We start from the raw sequence: 20,337 nt of genomic DNA, 5'->3' as shown, positions 1-20,337 counted from the left end.
ACGTATCGAAAATCTACTGACACCACTCGACCTTAAAATACTAGTGCTTCCACACACTTCAGTGTGGCATATGGTACCTACTCAATCGTTCATCTTTCAATCTGCAGCCCTGGTCTTCTACCATCTATTTGCTAGAAAGTTCATGGCGACCTGCGTGTTAACCATCACTTTCCAATCTTCCTGTCCCTACCCCTGTGTCACTCCTCTGGTCACCTGCCCAGGGGGGCTCCTATTAATGTTGACTGGATTCTCTGCTGCCACAGTTGGATTTCCACCACGTGGAAATATCAATGTGGTGGTCCAAAACACAACTGCGACCATTGTTTCTGCTGCAGACTTCACAATCCCATGTTCCCCTGGATCCTCCAGTGAGAGATGGTATCCTGGAGGTCCCCAGAAGTCGCCGTCGCTATTAGAGATTGTAGTTGGGCACTCCAATGTCATAAGCGGCACCCATCACTGCAGCACCCAACAGCCTTTAAACAGCTACCCTACTACCAATAACGAGGCGGAAGCAGGAGTGCTGGGAACGGTATGTTTCAACAGTTGGACCCTTACCTCTCCTCCACAGTTTTGGACAAAGGGCAGATGCCTTTACGGATTCCGGACCCCTGCTGGTGTGCCTGAGATTTCCACAAATGGAGCTATGTATACAGACGCAGATGCAATCGCCGAACATTTTGTTGCACATTATGCTCCAACATGCATCTGAGAATTATCCCCTGGCTTTTTGTATCCTAAAACAATGGGTGGAACGAAGGTGCTTATCTTTTACTGCAGGCCACCTTGGGCCATACGTAGTGGAAACTCCACAGTGCCCTTGCCCATTGCCCTGGTACAGCTACAGGACCAGACCATATTCACTATCAAATGCTGAAACATCTAGCAAAGGATTACCAGCATCACCTCCTTGACATCGTTAACTGCATCTGGAGTTAGGGCGCCTTCTCGCAGCAATGGTGGGAAAGTGTCATCATCCCAGTGCTGAAACACGGTAAGATGCCGCTAGAGATGGACAGCTACCGACACATTGGCCTCACCAGTGTTCTGCGTAAATTGCTTGAATGCATGGTCAGCCAGTTGCTGTGGTGGCTCCCGGAGTCTCAGGGCCTTCTGGCTCCATCCCTGGGTAGTTACTGCCAAGGCCGCTCCACCAATGATAATTTGGTATACCTAGAGGCTCCTATCTATACATCTTTTGCCCGACGTCAACACCTTATTGGCGTCTTTTTTACTTACAAAAGGCCTACGACATCATATGAAGACACCACATCATTGATACATTACACGAATGTGGCCTCCAGGGCCTGCTATTGATCTTAATACAGAATTTTTTGTTGCTCCATACTTTCCATGTTCAAGTTGGTAGTTTCCACAGTTCAGCCCATATTCAAGGAATGGGATCTGTAGTGAGCCGGCCGCGGTGGCCGAGCGGTTCTAGGTTAGTTAGGTTTAAGTAGTTCTAAGTTCTAGGAGACTGATGACCAGAGATGCTAAGTCCCATAGTGCTCAGAGACATTTTTTTGACTCTGTAGTGATCGTTCCACTATTTTTAGCAGCCATTAATGGTCTAGCAGCAGCTGTGGGGTCCTCCGTTTCTCTTATGCTAACGATTTTTTATTCACTTTTGCTCCTCTAGTACTGAGGTTGCTGAACGCCAATGCACAGAGTTATACAAAAGGCGCAGTCATCGCCCTCACCCACAGCTCTCAGTTTTCAGTTGACAAGACTGTCATCGTGTCCACCCACATCCCAAACTTTACCTTGATGACCAACTACTTAACATAGTGGAGACTTATCGCTTTTTACGACTGATCTTCGACGCCCAGATAACTTGGTTTCCCCATATTAGTCAGCTTAAGCAAAAGTGCTGGTACCATCTTAATACCCTTAGCTACCTGAGTAACACTAGCGGAGTGCAGATCACTCTACTCTTCTATACCTCTATAAAGCTCTAATACAGCCCTGCCTTGATTATTTGAGTCTGGTTTATGGTTCACCATCACCTTCTGCATTGTGGATACTGGACCCAATACACCACTGAGGTGTTTTGCTTGTGACACGAGCTTTCCGAAGAAGCCCTACACGCGTAAGCTGGGATCCCTCCACTGTCAATCAGGTGCCAACAACTGCTCGTTAATTATGCTGCACATGTCTTATTTCACCTGAACATACGAATCAATGCCTCCTCCTCTCAACCAGAGTAATTCATCTCCCACAAGGATGGCCCAGGTCTAGGATTACGACAGCAGTTTGCTCTCGGTCCCTTCTTCTGAACGAGATTTTCACCCTACCACCACTCCTTCAGGAGTACTCAAATACATCTCCTTGCTCTATATCTCAGCCTTAGCTTTGTCTGGACATATCACAAGGCCCAAAAGACTCAGTTCATCCTGAGGCCCTCCACCTTCAATTTTTCTCTATTCTCGGCAAGTTACAGGGCTCAGAAATTGTCTACACTGATGGCTCGGTGGTAAATGGTCATGTTGGCTTCGCTCATGTTTACGCTGGACATACTGAACAGCGCTCCTTGCTGGATGGCTGCGGTGTTTTCAATGTAGAGTTGGTAGCCATTTCTCACGCTCTTACGCTCTTCAGCATGTTCGCTCCTGCAGTGATGAGTCCCTCCTCTTCTGTAGTTACCCCTTAAGCGTCCTATAAGATCTCGACCAGAGGATCCGTCGCGATCCTTTGGCGATAACTATCCAGTTAGTCTGTTTATGCTCTCTAACACCGTGGACATTCAGTGCCCTTCATCTGGACCACAGGACATAACGGAATCCTGGGAAATGAACTCGCTGACAGTGTGGCCAAACAGGCTACCGGTAAACCGACTCTGGAGATCGGCTTGCATAAAACTGATCACCGATGAGACTTAAGCCGTAAAGTTTTCGGGACCTGGAATACCGAATGGCACTCTCCCACTACTCCAAATAAATTATGTTCTATAAAGAAGACAAACCAATATATGGAGGACATCCATGTGATCACTCGTGGGAACTCCATCGTCCTTTGTTGGCTCTGTATCGGCTTAACATGGATGACTCATGGTCATCTCCTCTGTCACGAGGACCCACCCCAGTGTCGATGCCATTCTCGACTTACAGTAGCTCACATCTTGTTGGACTGTCACAATCTAGCGGCCCTGAGACGGACTCTTAACCTTCCTGACGCACCACCTATGGTGTCAGGAGACAATGACTCAACAGGTGAGCTAGTTTTAAGTTTTATTCGAAAGGGGGATTTTCATCCCTCAATCTTAAGGTTGGCCCCGGGACTTCTCTCCAAGGTTTTCACTCTACCTGAATTTTTTATTCTTCCTTGCTTTTTCTGGTGCTGTTTGCTCCATTTGATGTTCGTCTTTTCACTGTCCCTGTTTCTCTGGCCTTGTGTTTTTAGGATGGAGATTTTAGTGTGCTGCAGATCGCCTGGCACATCCATTTTATTCTTGCGATCAGACGTCTGCTAAGGTGTTTTAACACCTTCTACCGAGTTTTTCCTTCTAGTTTTATGTTTTCGATTTTGGCTTGCTATTTTCGTTTTTTTCCTTCAGTGTAGTTACTCACATAGTTTTAAGCATTTTGTTCCTTCCCAATATTTTAGCTGGTAGAATTCTTTTTGGTTATGTTTTAGTCCTGTGTGACTAAGGACCATAGGAATGATAACTTCGCAGTTTTGTCCCTTTAATCGACCAACCAACCATACTGTTGTAACTTTCTTCGTTTTTGGTTGAAATGCAACGATTTCGGATCAAACTTTGCTACTACACCTTTCATGTCCAAAACAACTGAAAAAATTGCTTGGCATGAGCGAAAGGATCCGCCGACACTATCAGCAACCTGTCTAAAGATGATCGAGCGATTTTCCAGAACCATGTTCTTCAGTTTTTACACAGTGTCGTTAGTAACTGACGGGCAGCGGCATCCATGGCAGTCGTCGTCTTCAGCGTCTTCCCGACCGTATTTGAAACGTGTATACACTCGCAAATCTCGTCTTACTCATAGAAGATTCACCAAAAGCCACAGGGAACATGTAGAATGTCATACTCCACTTTATTCCATTTTTCAAGCAAAATTTAATGCAGATTCTTTGATCCATCTTTCTTTAAAGTAAAAATTTACCGAGCACTCGAAAACACTTTAGCCTTTTCCACTGTCAACAACAAAATAAATATACAAAACAGCGGAAAATGCAAACATATATCAGAAACATGTGTATCAACAAAATTTGTAAACCGGATGTATTAATCCAGTGAAACTGAAAAATTTCCGTTAGTTTCTGATCACACCTCGTACTACTTTTCATTTGTACTTCAACTGAAGGGGAGGAAGATAAAAGCATATCTTCACAATGCGTAGGGGAAGGGGGACTAAAAAGGGAGATTGGGGTGGCGAAGTGGGGTTAGGGGTGAAGTGAGGGTGGGTATGCGGCATGGGACAGGCTGAGGTAAACGTAAATAACAGTGAGGAAGACGACTGAGTGGAGGGAAAGGTTCGAGCAGCTCATCACATATGCCGTGTCTTACCAGAGCGGTGGTGTAGTTGTCCTTCAGCGTGATGTCGCTGCCGTTGTAGTAGAACTCTTTGACGGACTCAGCACCTTCTAGCCGTTCTTCCTTCGTCGGAAGTCGTAAATCACAGCCCACAATTTCGCCAAAGTTCTCGTTCAGGTTCTCTATTTGGGCCTCCGTTGATAATGAACCACCAGCTGTCAACAGGAAACAGAGAGAATGCGCTGATATCGTTTGTACTTTCAACTTTGATTTCGTACAGAGCAGCGGACTTCTTAATATTTATTTTCAAAATCACCCGTAACCGATCAGAAGAAGGAATAAAATTCGTAAGCACGCATTCATTATTACGCATTCACTATCTTTTGTTGGCTTGTGGTGACAGTTGGACAGTTCGTTTGATTTCATTGCGTTTGTGGTTCTCAGTTACCTTAATTTTGCTGATAACGTTATACAGTTTGCCTCTAGTGATGATACTTCAAACGAGAAATACCCGTAGGTCTGAAAGTCATTTAACTATTACATTAAAATCAGTAAAATCTATATCGGAAAGGAAGCATTTACTGCTCTTGTTTGGAATTCAGAGTCATGTAACACTTTTTAAAAGACCTCAAAGTTGCCATTGAGTGTAAAAATTATTGGTTTTCACTCCTTTATTTTGACCTTACGGGCATTACCAAGTGGTATACTGGAACAGCTAAAAAGGACAGAGTATGTAGATAGAGTAGCACTAACATGTCATGCATACGGTAGTATATTATACAAAACGCTTTAGAACATGTCAAACTCGAAAAATCTTCCGACATGTATACAACGTTGTATCTGATCCTTTTAACTTTAAGGATTCATCAGCATTAAACTGGGGCATGGCTACATACATATTGAGCATGGTATTACATACATAAACTATTACCGATGTTCCAAATCACAATGTGCAATGTTTACGTCCGTCTCTATGTCAAAATGCGACAAATAATGCTGATAATACTATGTTCGACCATTTATCTAAATACTTAAAAGTCTGGTGGGATAGCAGAGTTAAATTCGAATTTAAGCTGGACAAGTCTCTTCCGGCACGTGAAGGAAACAGCAAACTTTTCTACTTTCTCGAACATTAAGAAGATATTGTGCAATCCATACACAAACAATCAAAATTTATGATTCTTTCCCAAAGTGACCTTCAGTTCAGCAGTGCAGGTAAGAATTTTGCATTTGCATTGAACAGGATAGCTGAATGGAAGACATACACCAAAAACTTAAAACACAGAAAAACCTGCTTATTTACGAGATACAAGTTCATACAAATTTCTAACCATTTTCTCATTAGAAATTTTGTATTTGACTTCATTTTCTCTAGTTTTCAGAGGATTACAGGTAATGTAAATACACACACACACACACACACACACACACACACACACACACACACACACACACAGAGACTCATGCGCGCCCGCGTGCGCGACGGTTCAAACCCGTCTCCGGCCATCCTGATTTTGGTTTTCCGTGATTTCCCTAAATCGTTTCATGCACATGCCGGGATGGTGCCTCTGAAAGGGCCGGCCGACTTCCTTCCCAGTCCTTCCCTGATCCGAGCTTGTGCTCCGTCTCTAATGACCTCGTTGTCGACGGGACCTTAGACAGTAATCTCCTCCTTTAATCAATATGTGTCTTACTTTTTTTTTCGGAACACTACCTCTTTATTCGTTACCCACTCAGCCTTGAGCACTCCTTTGTAACACGTTTCAAAAGCTTTTCTTTTCTCGTGATCCACCACGTTTCACTTCTGCAGATGGCGAAACTCAAGACTAATGCCTTACAAAATTTTTACTTTCTTTTTTAGAACGTACCTTCTGTCTAAAAAGTGACGAGGAATATTTGCTTTACTTACGCTGTGTGTGTCCAACTCGCTCTAGGTCAGTGTTACCAGTCATGAAAGGAACCAGATTGTAGCGCCCTTCCGACAAAGCTATCCATGGCTCTTCGGTCAGAAATGCTCCATCGCTTACCGGCTCGGCGCTGGGTACCCAGACACAGGTGAACAAAGTTTTGCTATCCTGTCACAGAAGATTTTGGTACATTCTTAATATACTCACGTTCAGAAAGAAAAAAACAGAACATCTTGAACGACTAGAGATAGGATGTTTATATTCACAGGACATGTACATTAGTGTATTCTGCAGAAATGATTAGCATTGGAACCATACCGACACGAGGGATCACGGTCAGCATCGGTATCATGACGCAACACCTACAGGTAAAATGTACCTTCAGCTCTCATTGTCGCTGTAAAACGAATGTAATTGATCAGTGTGACTCGAGCAGACTTGCAGGATGCCTCGCAGACATATGTACGAACTGTAGGTCAAATCATTGAGTTTGAAAGGGGGAATATTGTTGGCATGAGAGAATGTGAGGCACCCCTCCGGGAAACTGCTGCTCGTGTGGGACGAAATGTTTCGGCAGTGCAACGGGTGTGTGCAGAATAGTTCACGGAAGACCGTAGAACACGACGAGATGAAGAAGAGAAGAAAACTCATCCCAATGGCATTGCGGGACAGATCTGGGTCCTCCTTGGATCTGGCGCAAGAGTGGAACAAGATAACACATCGTACAGTGTCAGGGGAGACAATCCGTCGCCGTTTATTATGGCATGGGCTACGTGCACCTCGTCCTCTTGTGTGCAGAAACATGCTAGACGGCAATGGTGTATGGAACGACGTCACTGGGGACAGGAATGGTATCAGCTAGTGTTTAGTGTTTTCGGACGAATCCGGGTCCTGTTTGTTTGAAAGTGATGGCCGTATTTTGATTCACCGAAGACAGGGGGAGTGGCATCACAGTGACTTCATTCACACGAGATCTGCAGGGCCAACAAAACACCTTATGATATGGGTGCTATTGGGTACAACCATAAATAACAACTGGTACGTGTTCAGGATACTGTGACCAATTTGGCCCTTGTGAATGACATCCTACAACCTGTAACCATACCGACCACGACACACCATACGCCATGTATCAGCAAGACAATGCACGACCACATACTGCTGCACGAACACGTGCCTTCGTGATGTCACAGGCTGTCAGCCATTTGCCCTGGCCCGTCAGGTCGCTAGACTTGTCACAAATCGAAAATGTGTGGAATATGGTAAAACGACGGGCGCAGCTATGTGACTCAATGCCAACCACCACAGAGGAACTTTGGAACCAGGTGAATGCAGAGTGGATGGCTGTACCACAGGACACAGTTCGCACCTTATACGCCTCGATGCAATCACGCACGGAACAAGTTACCAGGGCCCGTTGCTGACCCTGTGTCTACTAGGCAACATAACACATGCTTAACCGTGATGACTAAATTGCTAATAAAAAATGTACATGTCTCGTGAATATGATCGTCCTATCTCTAGTCGTTCAAGGCGTTCTGTTTATCTGCACATGAGTGTATATTTAATTTCCGACAAGGAAAGACTAATCACTATATCATTAACCACAAACATACACTCCTGGAAATGGAAAAAAGAACACATTGACACCGGTATGTCAGACCCACCATACTTGCTCCGGACACTGCGAGAGGGCTGTACAAGCAATGATCACACGCACGGCACAGCGGACACACCAGGAACCGCGGTGTTGGCCGTCGAATGGCGCTAGCTGCGCAGCATTTGTGCACCGCCGCCGTCAGTGTCAGCCAGTTTGCCGTGGCATACGGAGCTCCATCGCAGTCTTTAACACTGGTAGCATGCCGCGACAGCGTGGACGTGAACCGTATGTGCAGTTGGCGGACTTTGAGCGAGGGCGTATAGTGGGCATGCGGGAGGCCGGGTGGACGTACCGCCGAATTGCTCAACACGTGGGGCGTGAGGTCTCCACAGTACATCGATGTTGTCGCCAGTGGTCGGCGGAAGGTGCACGTGCCCGTCGACCTGGGACCGGCCCGCAGCGACGCACGGATGCACGCCAAGACCGTAGGATCCTACGCAGTGCCGTAGGGGACCGCACCGCCACTTCCCAGCAAATTAGGGACACTGTTGCTCCTGGGGTATCGGCGAGGACCATTCGCAACCGTCTCCATGAAGCTGGGCTACGGTCCCGCACACCGTTAGGCCGTCTTCCGCTCACGCCCCAACATCGTGCAGCCCGCCTCCAGTGGTGTCGCGACAGGCGTGAATGGAGGGACGGATGGAGACGTGTCGTCTTCAGCGATGAGAGTCGCTTCTGCCTTGGTGCCAATGATGGTCGTATGCGTGTTTGGCGCCGTGCAGGTGAGCGCCACAATCAGGACTGCATACGACCGAGGCACACAGGGCCAACACCCGGCATCACGGTGTGGGGAGCGATCTCCTACACTGGCCGTACACCACTGGTGATCGTCGAGGGGACACTGAATAGCGCACGGTACATCCAAACCGTCATCGAACCCATCGTTCTACCATTCCTAGACCGGCAAGGGAACTTGCTGTTCCAACAGGACAATGCACGTCCGCATGTATCCCGTGCCACCCAACGTGCTCTAGAAGGTGTAAGTCAACTACCCTGGCCAGCAAGATCTCCGGATCTGTCCCCCATTGAGCATGTTTGGGACTGGATGAAGCGTCGTCTCACGCGGTCTGCATGTCCAGCATGAACGCTGGTCCAACTGAGGCGCCAGGTGGAAATGGCATGGCAAGCCGTTCCACAGGACTACATCCAGCATCTCTACGATCGTCTCCATGGGAGAATAGCAGCCTGCATTGCTGCGAAAGGTGGATATACACTGTACTAGTGCCTACATTGTGCATGCTCTGTTGCCTGTGTCTATGTGCCTGTGGTTCTGTCAGTGTGATCATGTGATGTATCTGACCCCAGGAATGTGTCAATAAAGTTTCCCCTTCGTGGGACAATGAATTCACGGTGTTCTTATTTCAATTTCCAGGAGTGTATGTCCATTATTTCATCTATTTCATGTATGCTATATTTACTCACTAATAAGTAATTGAAGTACACACGCTTATTTAGTACTATGGAGCACAATCTTTCACCCTCGTTAGAGTAGCGACGTGACCTTGGTTCAACGCAACACCAAAAGCAACTATCTATAACTCACGCAGATCGGTCAGAGGGGAATCTAATGCGCTCACGCCGCATACGCTTTCACCTCAAATGAGCACTCTGCGGTAAAGGTCAACGACCACAGTGGCGGTCGGCGGTTCAGATGTGCGTTCGGTAATCCTGATTTACTTTTATCGTGGTTTCTGTAGATCACTTAAGGCTAATGTCTGGAATGGTTCATTAGAAAAAGAAGAGGCCGGTTTGCTTTTCCCGTACGAGCGTGTCTCCTGTCTCTTACAACGTCAGCGTAATGGTACGTTAAATCTACCTTACATAGGACTGACATCAAAAGACGTGCCGTGGTTACGTGACCTTTCCAACCGTGGCATTTCCGTCTGCATTGCAGGTGCCACGTGTACTGTGGTCTTTCCGACCTACCGGAGTACTTGCGACCGGAGCCTGCCCTCGCTAATAATTTACGCCAGTCGTTCACTGGCAGCGGAAGTGTTGTCACCGTCTGTAAGGTAGAACCCACGCCGACAGCCAATCGTTTCCGTGCAGTTTCGTGCGTTGCTTGAGATATATACATTCTGAGGAACAGAAATCATTATTGCAACAACGAAAGGAAGGCCATGTTGTCTCAAGGGTGGTCATCGCCATCGGATGCTCAAAAAATATGATGAGTAAACGAAGTGGCTGTGCGTGAATTCCGATCGGACTAAGTCCTGAGGCCGTTTAAAAACTATAAATGGCACAATCATGGCTGAACAGTGATACTCTTGCCCATCTGACAAAGAAGATGCGCAAATCAATGCATAATTAGAGAAAAAGAGTCCGTGAAGAAAATACAGTGGCTGTTTCCCGAATTGTGAAAGAGGAATTGCAGCAGTTTGGTCAGTTAACCGATGGAAAATCCTAGTTTACTAGTTGAAATTAGGAATGTTTTTAACCATCGGCACAGGACCAAGAATGCTGTCGTAGGTTGGCATGGAAACTAAACTCCTCAATAAATCAGAAATATACGAAATTGTACTCTCTGATAAATAAGCTGATGGAGGAAGCAATAAATTCAAAATCCGAAATTAAGTAAGATTCCACTGGCCTGCCATTACAAAAGAAGAAACAACAAATTTAACGAAAAGTAAAAGATCTTATAATAATACGTAACGACTCGAGGGATTTAAGAAAATCTGTAAACTCTTCCTTCAAAATTAATGAGGAATCAAAATTGATAAAATAATACGGAAGTTTAATAATTTATTGTAGTCATGTTACAGGATGAAAAAACTGTAAAAAAAAAAGAAAAATGCATTTAAAGAATAGCTAATCCTAAGCCTGTACAAAACGTGAAGGAATGCTCTTACCACTAAAATAATCGAAAAATCCGCATTTAAAATATCTGTGGTCGGAAGCACCTCACTGATGTTACAGACAGTAAAGTCCACGGTCGTAAAGAGCACGACACCTGTGGCGGGAGAACTATCAAACATCGTTATGCCTGTTGAAAGATCTCCAGCCTTTTCTCGTAGCCGGTACAGTGTTGTAGAAGCAACGGTAGCATAGGTGATCGTGTAGACAAACATCCGAATAGTCGAACGTAGGTTCCTCGTACCGTTCGACGGTGACCGGCGACTCAAGCGTTCACAGGCGGAATAAATCGACTAACAAGTCTTCGACTAACTCGCTTCCTCCCTACAGTGTGTACTATCGTGTGCCGCTACTCATCAGTCCCGACGACATTTGGCGACGTTTCTATCGTTACATTGCGCAGGTCGTGTACCCCCTGGCAAATTAAGTGCCCCATTCACAGATGTACTCTATCGTTTCTGCGTTGTGGCTCCAGATACCGTGGCTGCTAAGTAGACATTTCCTAGGATGGGACGGTGAGTGACTTGCTGCACTGCTTCAATCTGCTGCAGTCGACGGCGAGCCTCCTAATTTACTCGTTCTTGCCCGCGGTACTCACTGAATCGACATACTCACTGCACACACTTCACACGAAAGCATGTGGCAAGCGCAGTCATGTGCGCAGGTTGCTACATAGCCGCGCTTATACAACGGGCGTTCCATAAGTAATGCTACTCATTTTTTTGTGAAAGCTTGTTGGTTTTGTTCAGTATTTCTATACACGCTGTTATTCTCCACTCTTTTGGCTACAAGATCCTATTTTTCTACATAATCTCCGTTCAATGCGACGGCCTTATACCACCTTACTGGGATGGCCTTTACGCCCACATACCGTAGTACCAGCCAACTTACTGCATCAATAATCTCCTCATAATCCACGTACTGCTTCCCACAGAGTGTATCCTCCATTGGGCCAAACAAATGGAAGTCGGAATGTGTGGGATTGGAAGAGGAAGAAGAGTCCAATGAAGTTTTGTGAACTCTACATACAGAGACGTCCAGTTGTGCAGCGAGGTGTTTGATTATGATCCGCCTATCACTTCGAATGAGAGTGTGTTTGTGCAAGGCGGTGTTTGATTGTGGTCTGTCGATCACCTCGAATGAGAGTGTCTGCACGTTCCAACAGTGTAGAAATGACAGATGTGTCCGGCCGGCAGTCATGTAGGAGATACAACAGGTTTCTGGGCCCTGTTGCAATGATGACAAACGTCTCGCCCGATTATTCACTGTACTTTCTGCAAGAACGTCTGAATATCTGCGATGTCCTAGTTTTCAACGACAACTTTCTGCCTGGAAGGAACCTCCGTTATAGATACCATTTTGAATGCTACGTATAGCGACAGCACGTATTAAAACTTCATGAAACTACAGGGGCTGAAGTGGGAATATCCCACGATGTTCCACAAGAAATTACGCATGTCTTCAATTGAAACTGGACAAGAAAGAAATGTGTTGCATTACTTGTTGAAAGTCCGTCGTATAACGTGCGTTGCCCATACTGCGTTCAATTGTCAAGCCGATTCCAGGTAAAAATTGTGAAGCCATACCGATAACGCGATATGCATGTGTAATAGGAATTGCCCCAGCGACGGCAACGACTACCCTACGACTCAACAGCTATTCTGTAACTAACGGACTCATAGCTGTGAGCCATTTGAATTATTTTTGTTGTGAGGTAGAAGGCGTTTGCGATACTAATTGTTAGATATCAACACGACTTGCTGTTTCTGCTGCGATTATCAGAAAACTATATGCTGTTTCACTATTATGTAATAGATTTTGGAATACCGAAAATTGTGTTTGATTTTGCTGATGTCTACGAAAAGACGACAGTCGGTAAAGATTACTTTACTCAGTCCAGTATTCCTAAAGATGATATTAACTTATACTAACATAGAAGCTGGTAAATATTTTAAGAGATACTAGGTACTTCTCGTTATACAGAATTGATTTTCAAATCGTTAATCTAACGTAAACTGAGACTATTTTCCGCGGTATAGCGACATCCATTTCCTAAATAGTCCAACAGTATGCATAGTTTGGTTATGGTAGTTCATTGCTGCTACCTCTACGTTTTTACATTGCTAACAGAGGGTCACAGAAAGCGTAGCTCCTGTACAATACCTCATAATCTGAAACAAATCAGTTATGATGCCTACATACATTTTGGGTACCAAGTCCTACAGTCCTCTGTGATGATTCACTCCGGCAGTAAATCTGTATGCGATAACCAAGCATTTTATCAGCACCTGTACCCTCCAGGGTACATGGCTTGCCGACACACACAGCGCAGTCTAATGCGCTGAGCCGTTACTTTCGTCTTCGCAAACGCAGTGTTTTAATATGCCCACATATGGAATTATCTTTCTTCCGAGAACTTTTCATATGTGGCACCAGACGATTGAAATAACGGTAGTTCGGCTGAAGATTCGAGAACTGGGTTCCTGTCGTTTCTGTAACCTCACAATGACTGAGGCGGTCCACAAATAATCAGGTGTCGCGCTTGGCCGCAATGGATGCACCATCTGGGAGTCGTAGGTAACACTAACTGGTTGGACAGGACTTCGTGACACAGACAGGGAGCATCAGGTGTCAACTGCGTCTACCATGTGGAAGGTGGCACATAATGCCGTTCAACAAAAGTCGGGCATTAATAACTGAAAAACTTAATGCAGCAGCTGTCAGTAAAATCACTGTGAACATTTCTGCCCAAAAACAAGTCGTACATGCTGAGCGAAATTAAAATATGTTTGAAGGCATCTGACAGATACACTGGAGAACAAAAAGTCATATTTGAAACATGAAGCTTTTGCACTTAGAGAAGTTAAAACCATCGATCGAAACTACTATTTATTAAGAGCTGTTTACTAATCTGTTCCGAATGCCGACAGTATTCTGGGTTGTGGTAATCCCAGTTTGTGTAGTGAAACAAAAGTAATATAACGCGAATAATTAACTCCTATTCTTTTCGACGCTGCGCCAATACCACACCAGAAAACTGCGCAGTCTTTGAGTTCAACATCGGATGAGCACCTCAGTTGGGCAGAAGATTGGAAAGAGGATTACCTCTGAAAGTAAGTCCGAATATATCCTAAATTAACAAGTATGCCCTCTCACACATATTAGTGGGACCCATCAGTCAAACTAGTAATGCGCTCTGACTGCACCATTTGTAGATTGTTGCTTAAATAGTCAATGCTTACTTTGTGATTCTTTAATTTCTCCAGGCGTACTTTATGACGAAATAAATCTCGGTTGAACAGTCTGGTATGAGTGTGCATAGGACACTCATACCAGGCTGTTCACCCGAGATTTATTTCGTCAATGCTTACTTTGTGCAACAACTTTCAATGGACATAGCAAAAGGAAATTGAATTCAAAATTTCAGACATCCTTTTTCCATTAAAATCCATAACGTTGCACAACAGGAACTGGAAAATGGTCTCTGACCGAAACCGATTGTGCAATTGAAACTGAAAATAAATTACACAGCAGCTTCACGTGTTACAAAATATGATTTGTAAGAAATTATATTTAGCAGGCGAGCCAGAGTAAATCGTAACAAACATGTAACTTTGCATGAGAAATGTAAAACTGTGGATTATAGCCCGGTGCCGTATAATCCAGTCTTTTATAATGGTTTACAGGTACATGACATCAGATAAACGCACTTTCTATAGACTGAAGGGCTATGATTCTACAATGTGTGTCATGTCCAACACCTATCTAAATGTGCTAAAAGTTATGCGTAGAATCAAGACTTATACTGATTAGGGTTACTGACTTTATTTTTGATATTAATTAACTGCAGAAAGGATTCTACAAAAATGAAGCAGTGCGTTCCGCATCGAGTGATCATGTACCAACTACCAGTGTTAGTCGGTATAAATCTGTATGAACAGGAAAGCGACGTCAATAAAAATTTTGTTTAAAAGAATGTTTCAATATAAATCCATATAGTTGTCTCCAGAGGTAACTAAAGGACGAGAGGTCTTGAAGCATTAACCTCAGAAAACACGTCCCACATAAAGTTCCCACATGGGACAAAAACAAATAAAGCAAAATCTATACAAGTCGACAGACATTGACAAAGCCTCAAGGATAAGAAGTGTGATTGTGTACTGAATATCGAAACCTTCTCTCAGCACAAGTATCGAAGATCGGATCTCCACTTCGGAGCCACGATTTTAAGCCACAAAACTTTCAGTGAAATCCTCCCACTTGAGTTATGCGAAAAGCGAAAGTAATTATGCTTGACATAGACAATTTCATACCACAAATATGCTCGAACAGGCAACCGTTGAGCCAGACTGCTAGACGAGACTTCCCGCTGTGCTCACAAGAACACCAAATGTCTATTCAAACATAGACGCAGACTTCGCAGCGAGGCGGGCTGTGACGTGATTAGTCAACTCGGACGAAACTGAAGGAATACTTCCTGTTAACTTCATGGCAGACACAAAGATCAGTTATACTCTTGGCAATCGATGATTAGGAACGGATCTGTATCTTCTCAGACAACCTCTATTGACAATTACGCAGATTAACTGAATGGTGAAAGTTACAAATCGAAAATGTTGAAAGTTGCAAACAGAATATCCATCTTGAATGAAATTTTCACTCTACAGCGGAGTGTGCGCTGATATGAGACGAGGTACTGGCGGAATTAAGACTGTGAGGACGGAGCGTGAGTCGTGCTTGGGTAGCTCAGTCGGTGGAGCACTTGCCCGCGAAAGGCAAAGGTCCCGAGTTCGAGTCTCGGTCCGGCACACAGTTTTAATCTGCCAGGAAGTTTCAGAATATCCAACTTCCTACAAACTGCTAGATCGCCTCCCCAGTGTGCATAAACCCCAGAACCAGAAGAACACTTCCTGTATTCCTCACGAACAGACCCAAAGTGCAACGATTCTCTCAGTAGTCGATAACTAGGAGCGGAATTATGTCTTTTTCAGAGGACCGGCGTTAACTAACACGCAAAATATTGAGTAGTGAAAGTTGGAAATTGAAATAGTGTAAATTGCAAATGTAATAGCTAACATTCTAAGTGATTATTTGTCCGGCTCCTCAGTGCACATGAATCCCAGTACCTAACATCAGCAATCGATAACCTACTGCGTTAGTGGTGCCCATCCATTAAACAAAATCATTCGCAAACTCCTTCTTTGTTGAAACTTCCTGGCAGATTAAAATTGTGTGCTGGACTGAGACTCGAACGCGGGACCATCGCTCTTCGTGGCCAAGTACTCTACCCAGTTACGTCTTTGCTGGTGCTGTACGTCTCTGGAAGCGAAGAACTACCCTGCGCTTTGCGCATGCTTTATTTCCTTGTTGCTTTCATAAAAAACAGCTGAAGTATTTCCTTTTGTCAACCTCATAACTTTTTCTTTAAACATTGGCATTTATAACCAGCTTCTCTCTGTCAAACATTAAAGCAAATGCACCCATCTTCTCCCGTTACTCTTCTTTCTCTTTCCTTTCCTCAGTCACTCAATTCGCTTTATTAGCTCCACTCTTCATTACTTGCGATTCATCACGCCCATTGATGCCAATGCCCTCAACTTAAACTTACCCGAGTGTAATTTGTCTTTGTTACCCAGCTATACGTGAACTAATACGAGCTGTGTACCTTGTTGTCTATCATAGCTACTAGTATTTTAACTATTTTTGTTACAGTTATTTAAGTTTACTATCCCCTATTCAATGTAAGACCTATTATAAAATCTGTTTAGTAATGAACATAGTGTAAAATATGTAGAAAACTGGGTTTCATGTAAGGGACGTCCTGATGGTCCTTGTCTTGTCACAGAGAGTAGATAAATAAATAAATAAAATGTACAGGGTGTTACGGATGAAGATATTTTGATGTGTGGTACTGTAATATGTACACACTTCAGTGTGTTGTTTTTCTGCGTCTGTATCGAACAGTGCTCCACAAATACGTCACAAACTTTACGACCTGATGTTTTCTGCACTGTCGTAACCATACCACCAAGAGGGCACTACCCTGTCAGTATAGACTAACTGTTTTCCATCCACGTGTCCACACCGCAACATATGACCTGTTGCCCAGAAGAAAATAAGGATTTATGCATTGCTCTTGCCACGTGTACGTGGAGGTATTAACCAGCCTAACAACATAGCCTGCAAATGACGTAAATACTGATATAATGTTATTCAGTACGCTATTCTCAGTCACCAAAACATATGTCTCCACCTGCGCTCGCCACACTTTGCATATCTGAAGTAAGGCAAGCAGCCGATTATCTCGACTTAAGTTTATTAGTCACGTACACAGAAAACTTGTGAGAAGAATGAATTAAAAATGAAATTTTAGGAGAAGGTTAATAACATAAAAGGAAGCTTTGGGAACAGATTTTAATATCAAAGTAATTAAATCAAAATATGGCTTTGCAATATTTCTGTAATTCACAGTCATTATGTAGCTTTGCTAATCTGTAATTTTTCGCTACAGCATCAATTGAATTACATGACACGTTAAGTTAAGCTAGCCGGTGAATTACTTCCCCTATTTCATTATACAACAGTTGTACAAAAAGCTTTGTTCTTGAATCATGCAGTTTAAGACTTATACGTACCTCTTCGGAAAGAGCAACATTTGCGTTCGTCACTAGGTCTTTGGGATCCACATTTTTCAGAAAATTTACGAGATCATTCGAAGTTTTCCCTGTGTATCCCAAATACTGAGCAAAACGAATTGCTCTATCTGTAGCATTTTTGGAAAATGCCCAAGGGTTTAACGATGACCCACTCATTGCAATGGCATTCTTGAATAGGCCTGATGAGGAAGAAAAATTTCCAATTAATTGTTGTAATTGTACAGAATGCTAACAGAAAAATCAGACACCTGTTTTCAGTCAGTTACGGAAAAATTGGAAATTTGTGATAAATTCCCGTGGGACCAAACTGCTGAGGTCATCGGTCCCTAGGCTTACGCACTACTTAATCTAACTAACTTACACTAAGGGCAACACAAACACCCAAGCCCGAGAGAGGACTCGAACCTCCGACGGGGTGAGCCGCTCGAACCGTGGCAAGACGCCCAAGACCGCGCGGCTACCCTTCGCGGCAGTGAATTACGTATCACTGGTATAACTTGTATTGCTATAGATTCACGTTAACAATGAAGCACAGTAACCAATGTATTGCAACTGCTCAATACCAAAAATCAACGTATTTTTCTGGCTTTTTGTTTTTGTTTATCCGGAAATATAAATGGACAAGAGCTGAACATTAAAGCAGAAAATTTCGCTCGAGTTTTGTTTTTTTGATAACTGCAGTACTAACAGTTCTTTAGAGCCAAGTACGACGACCAACCTAGGACCAGTTTCTCTACAAACTGGGCACCTTACGTCGGCGTCTCTAGCTAGAAATCAGTTCGGCAGTAATGCGTCCTGACCATGTTACGTGCACTCCGGAGGCAGTGTTCCACATTGCTGCTACGTACTTTCACTAAATGTCAATAGAAATTGATAGTTACACAAACTTAGCCCTACTCCATTATCACCATGCAACGCACTTTGCGAATGGTATCAGATCTGGCAGTCAGTGATTCCTAGGAGAGAGTGTTGGGTAACAAGAAAATTATGTGCGTAGGCATTGGGTTGCTAAAAGCGTGTGGGTCCCTGGCATTATAAGAATGACAAAAGAGTTTTGTGATTTATATATTCTGCACTCTCCACTGTTTCCGCAAGTAACACCATCAATGATTCTAGTCTATTACTCCGCATACCATTAAGCACGTCACGACCAATGATAGCACTGAAGCTTTCACCCCCACTTTCGCCGGCGCATCAGAGGCAGGCTACATGATAACCTAGAGGCTTCACGAGTTACACCATTGACTGAAGCTTACCTTCCATTCCTACTGGTATGAACTGTAAAAGGTGAATGGTAGGCTGATTCCTCTGAATAAGATACGATATTTATTCTTTTCTATGCGAACCCTGTTCTCCATCTCTAATTAGACCTTCGTCGAAGGGACGCATAATCCTACTGCTCCTCACTTCTGAATGCTATAAAGGGTTTAGCCAGTGATTACATGACCCGAGAAAGGCCTCTCGCCGGCCGGAGTGGCCGTGCGGTTCTAGGCGCTCCAGTCTGGAACCGCGTGACCGCTACGGTCGCAGGTTCGAATCCTGCCTCGGGCATGGATGTGTGTGATGTCCTTAGGTTAGTTAGGTTTAAGTAGTTCTAAGTTCTAGGGGACTGATGACCACAGCAGTTAAGTCCCATAGTGCTCAGAGCCAGCCAAAGGCCTCTCTCGAAAATAAAAAAGGCACTTTGGATACTACGCTACGTAACAAACGTGGACGTCGCAGCTCCCCCCTCCCCCCCACCCCCCAATGCTATTATCAGAAGGACTCGAAGAAAGACGGTTAACAGTCTTTCCACAATCTATGGTATCATAAGAAATTGTTGTAGTTCCTATTGACCCAAAAACAAATAAACGTAAGTGATTTGGGTTTGACTGTCCTGAATGGTAAGCGGTAAGAGTTGTGTCCAGAAGCTGTCTACTGGACATTGTTGGCGGCAAAGGATACCTTGCTTTCAGCTAAATTCGAAGAGCAAACATGACAGCATTTCGCCTGAGAACTTCTTCCAAACACCGCAGTATGCGTCGTTCTGAACAACTCCGGTCTGCAGACGCGTTACTGATTAAACGAATTATACGTGTTATCACGGAAAATATGAAGCACCAATTTCTCCAACACTGAAACACAGTGCACGATGGGTCGACTGAACAGACCTGCACGCTGTATCCAAGAAAGTTCAGCCTTGGTGGAGCATTATTTGTAGTGCAACAGTATCACAACCAGACACCGTAAGTATCGTTAAATATTTTTCGTATTTCTTGTGTAGAACTGATATAGTTGATTCAGTGGAATCGTGGATGACATTCACATTGAATAAACAAGTGGTGAATGCGTTTTGGCATTACACGTAATTGACATTTTGCAGATCGAACGTTACAAACGCGTCTCCAATTGCAGCTCATCTGTAAAAAACTGACGTGTGATGTGGCCTTTCGCTGATACGCGTCCCTTTCTACATGTGCAACAAAAATGACAAAGTAGAAGGCGACTGATATCTAATGACACTATAAAGTCAACAAAATTATATTCTAAATGAAAAGTGGGTGCCCAAAAAACGTAAGGAGCTTTGGTGAAAGCAGTCCCTTCGCTAATCATCCTACACCCAGTTCATGAACCTAATTAAAAAAAAAAACTGTTATAGATAATTCTTCTTCTTGACTGTTCGAGTGCAAAACTAATGTGAATTACAAAAATTACAATGTGTTATGAAAGTTAATTGTAACTATTAATTGCTTAAATTTCATGTCACACAGAGCTTCATTTATAGCA

At 43.9% G+C, this 20,337-nt stretch overlaps 1 protein-coding gene across 1 annotated transcript in view; it reads right to left on the bottom strand.

Annotated features, from left to right (window-relative positions):
• Positions 1-20,337, bottom strand: part of LOC124594359 (venom carboxylesterase-6-like) — a 94,744-nt gene that overhangs the window by 33,114 nt on the left and 41,293 nt on the right. The window contains exons 6-8 of the mRNA XM_047132727.1: positions 17,551-17,750; positions 6,402-6,567; positions 4,526-4,707 (exon numbers count right to left, since the gene is read on the bottom strand). Coding sequence (XP_046988683.1) covers positions 4,526-4,707; positions 6,402-6,567; positions 17,551-17,750 — 548 coding nt within the window. The remainder of the gene's footprint in view (positions 1-4,525; positions 4,708-6,401; positions 6,568-17,550; positions 17,751-20,337) is intronic.

Source organism: Schistocerca americana, chromosome 2 (assembly GCF_021461395.2).
Source record: "Schistocerca americana isolate TAMUIC-IGC-003095 chromosome 2, iqSchAmer2.1, whole genome shotgun sequence".
NCBI classification, from domain to species: domain Eukaryota; kingdom Metazoa; phylum Arthropoda; class Insecta; order Orthoptera; family Acrididae; genus Schistocerca; species Schistocerca americana.
Note: the sequence above shows the minus strand (reverse complement) of the source record. Positions and strands in the feature narration are given on the sequence as shown.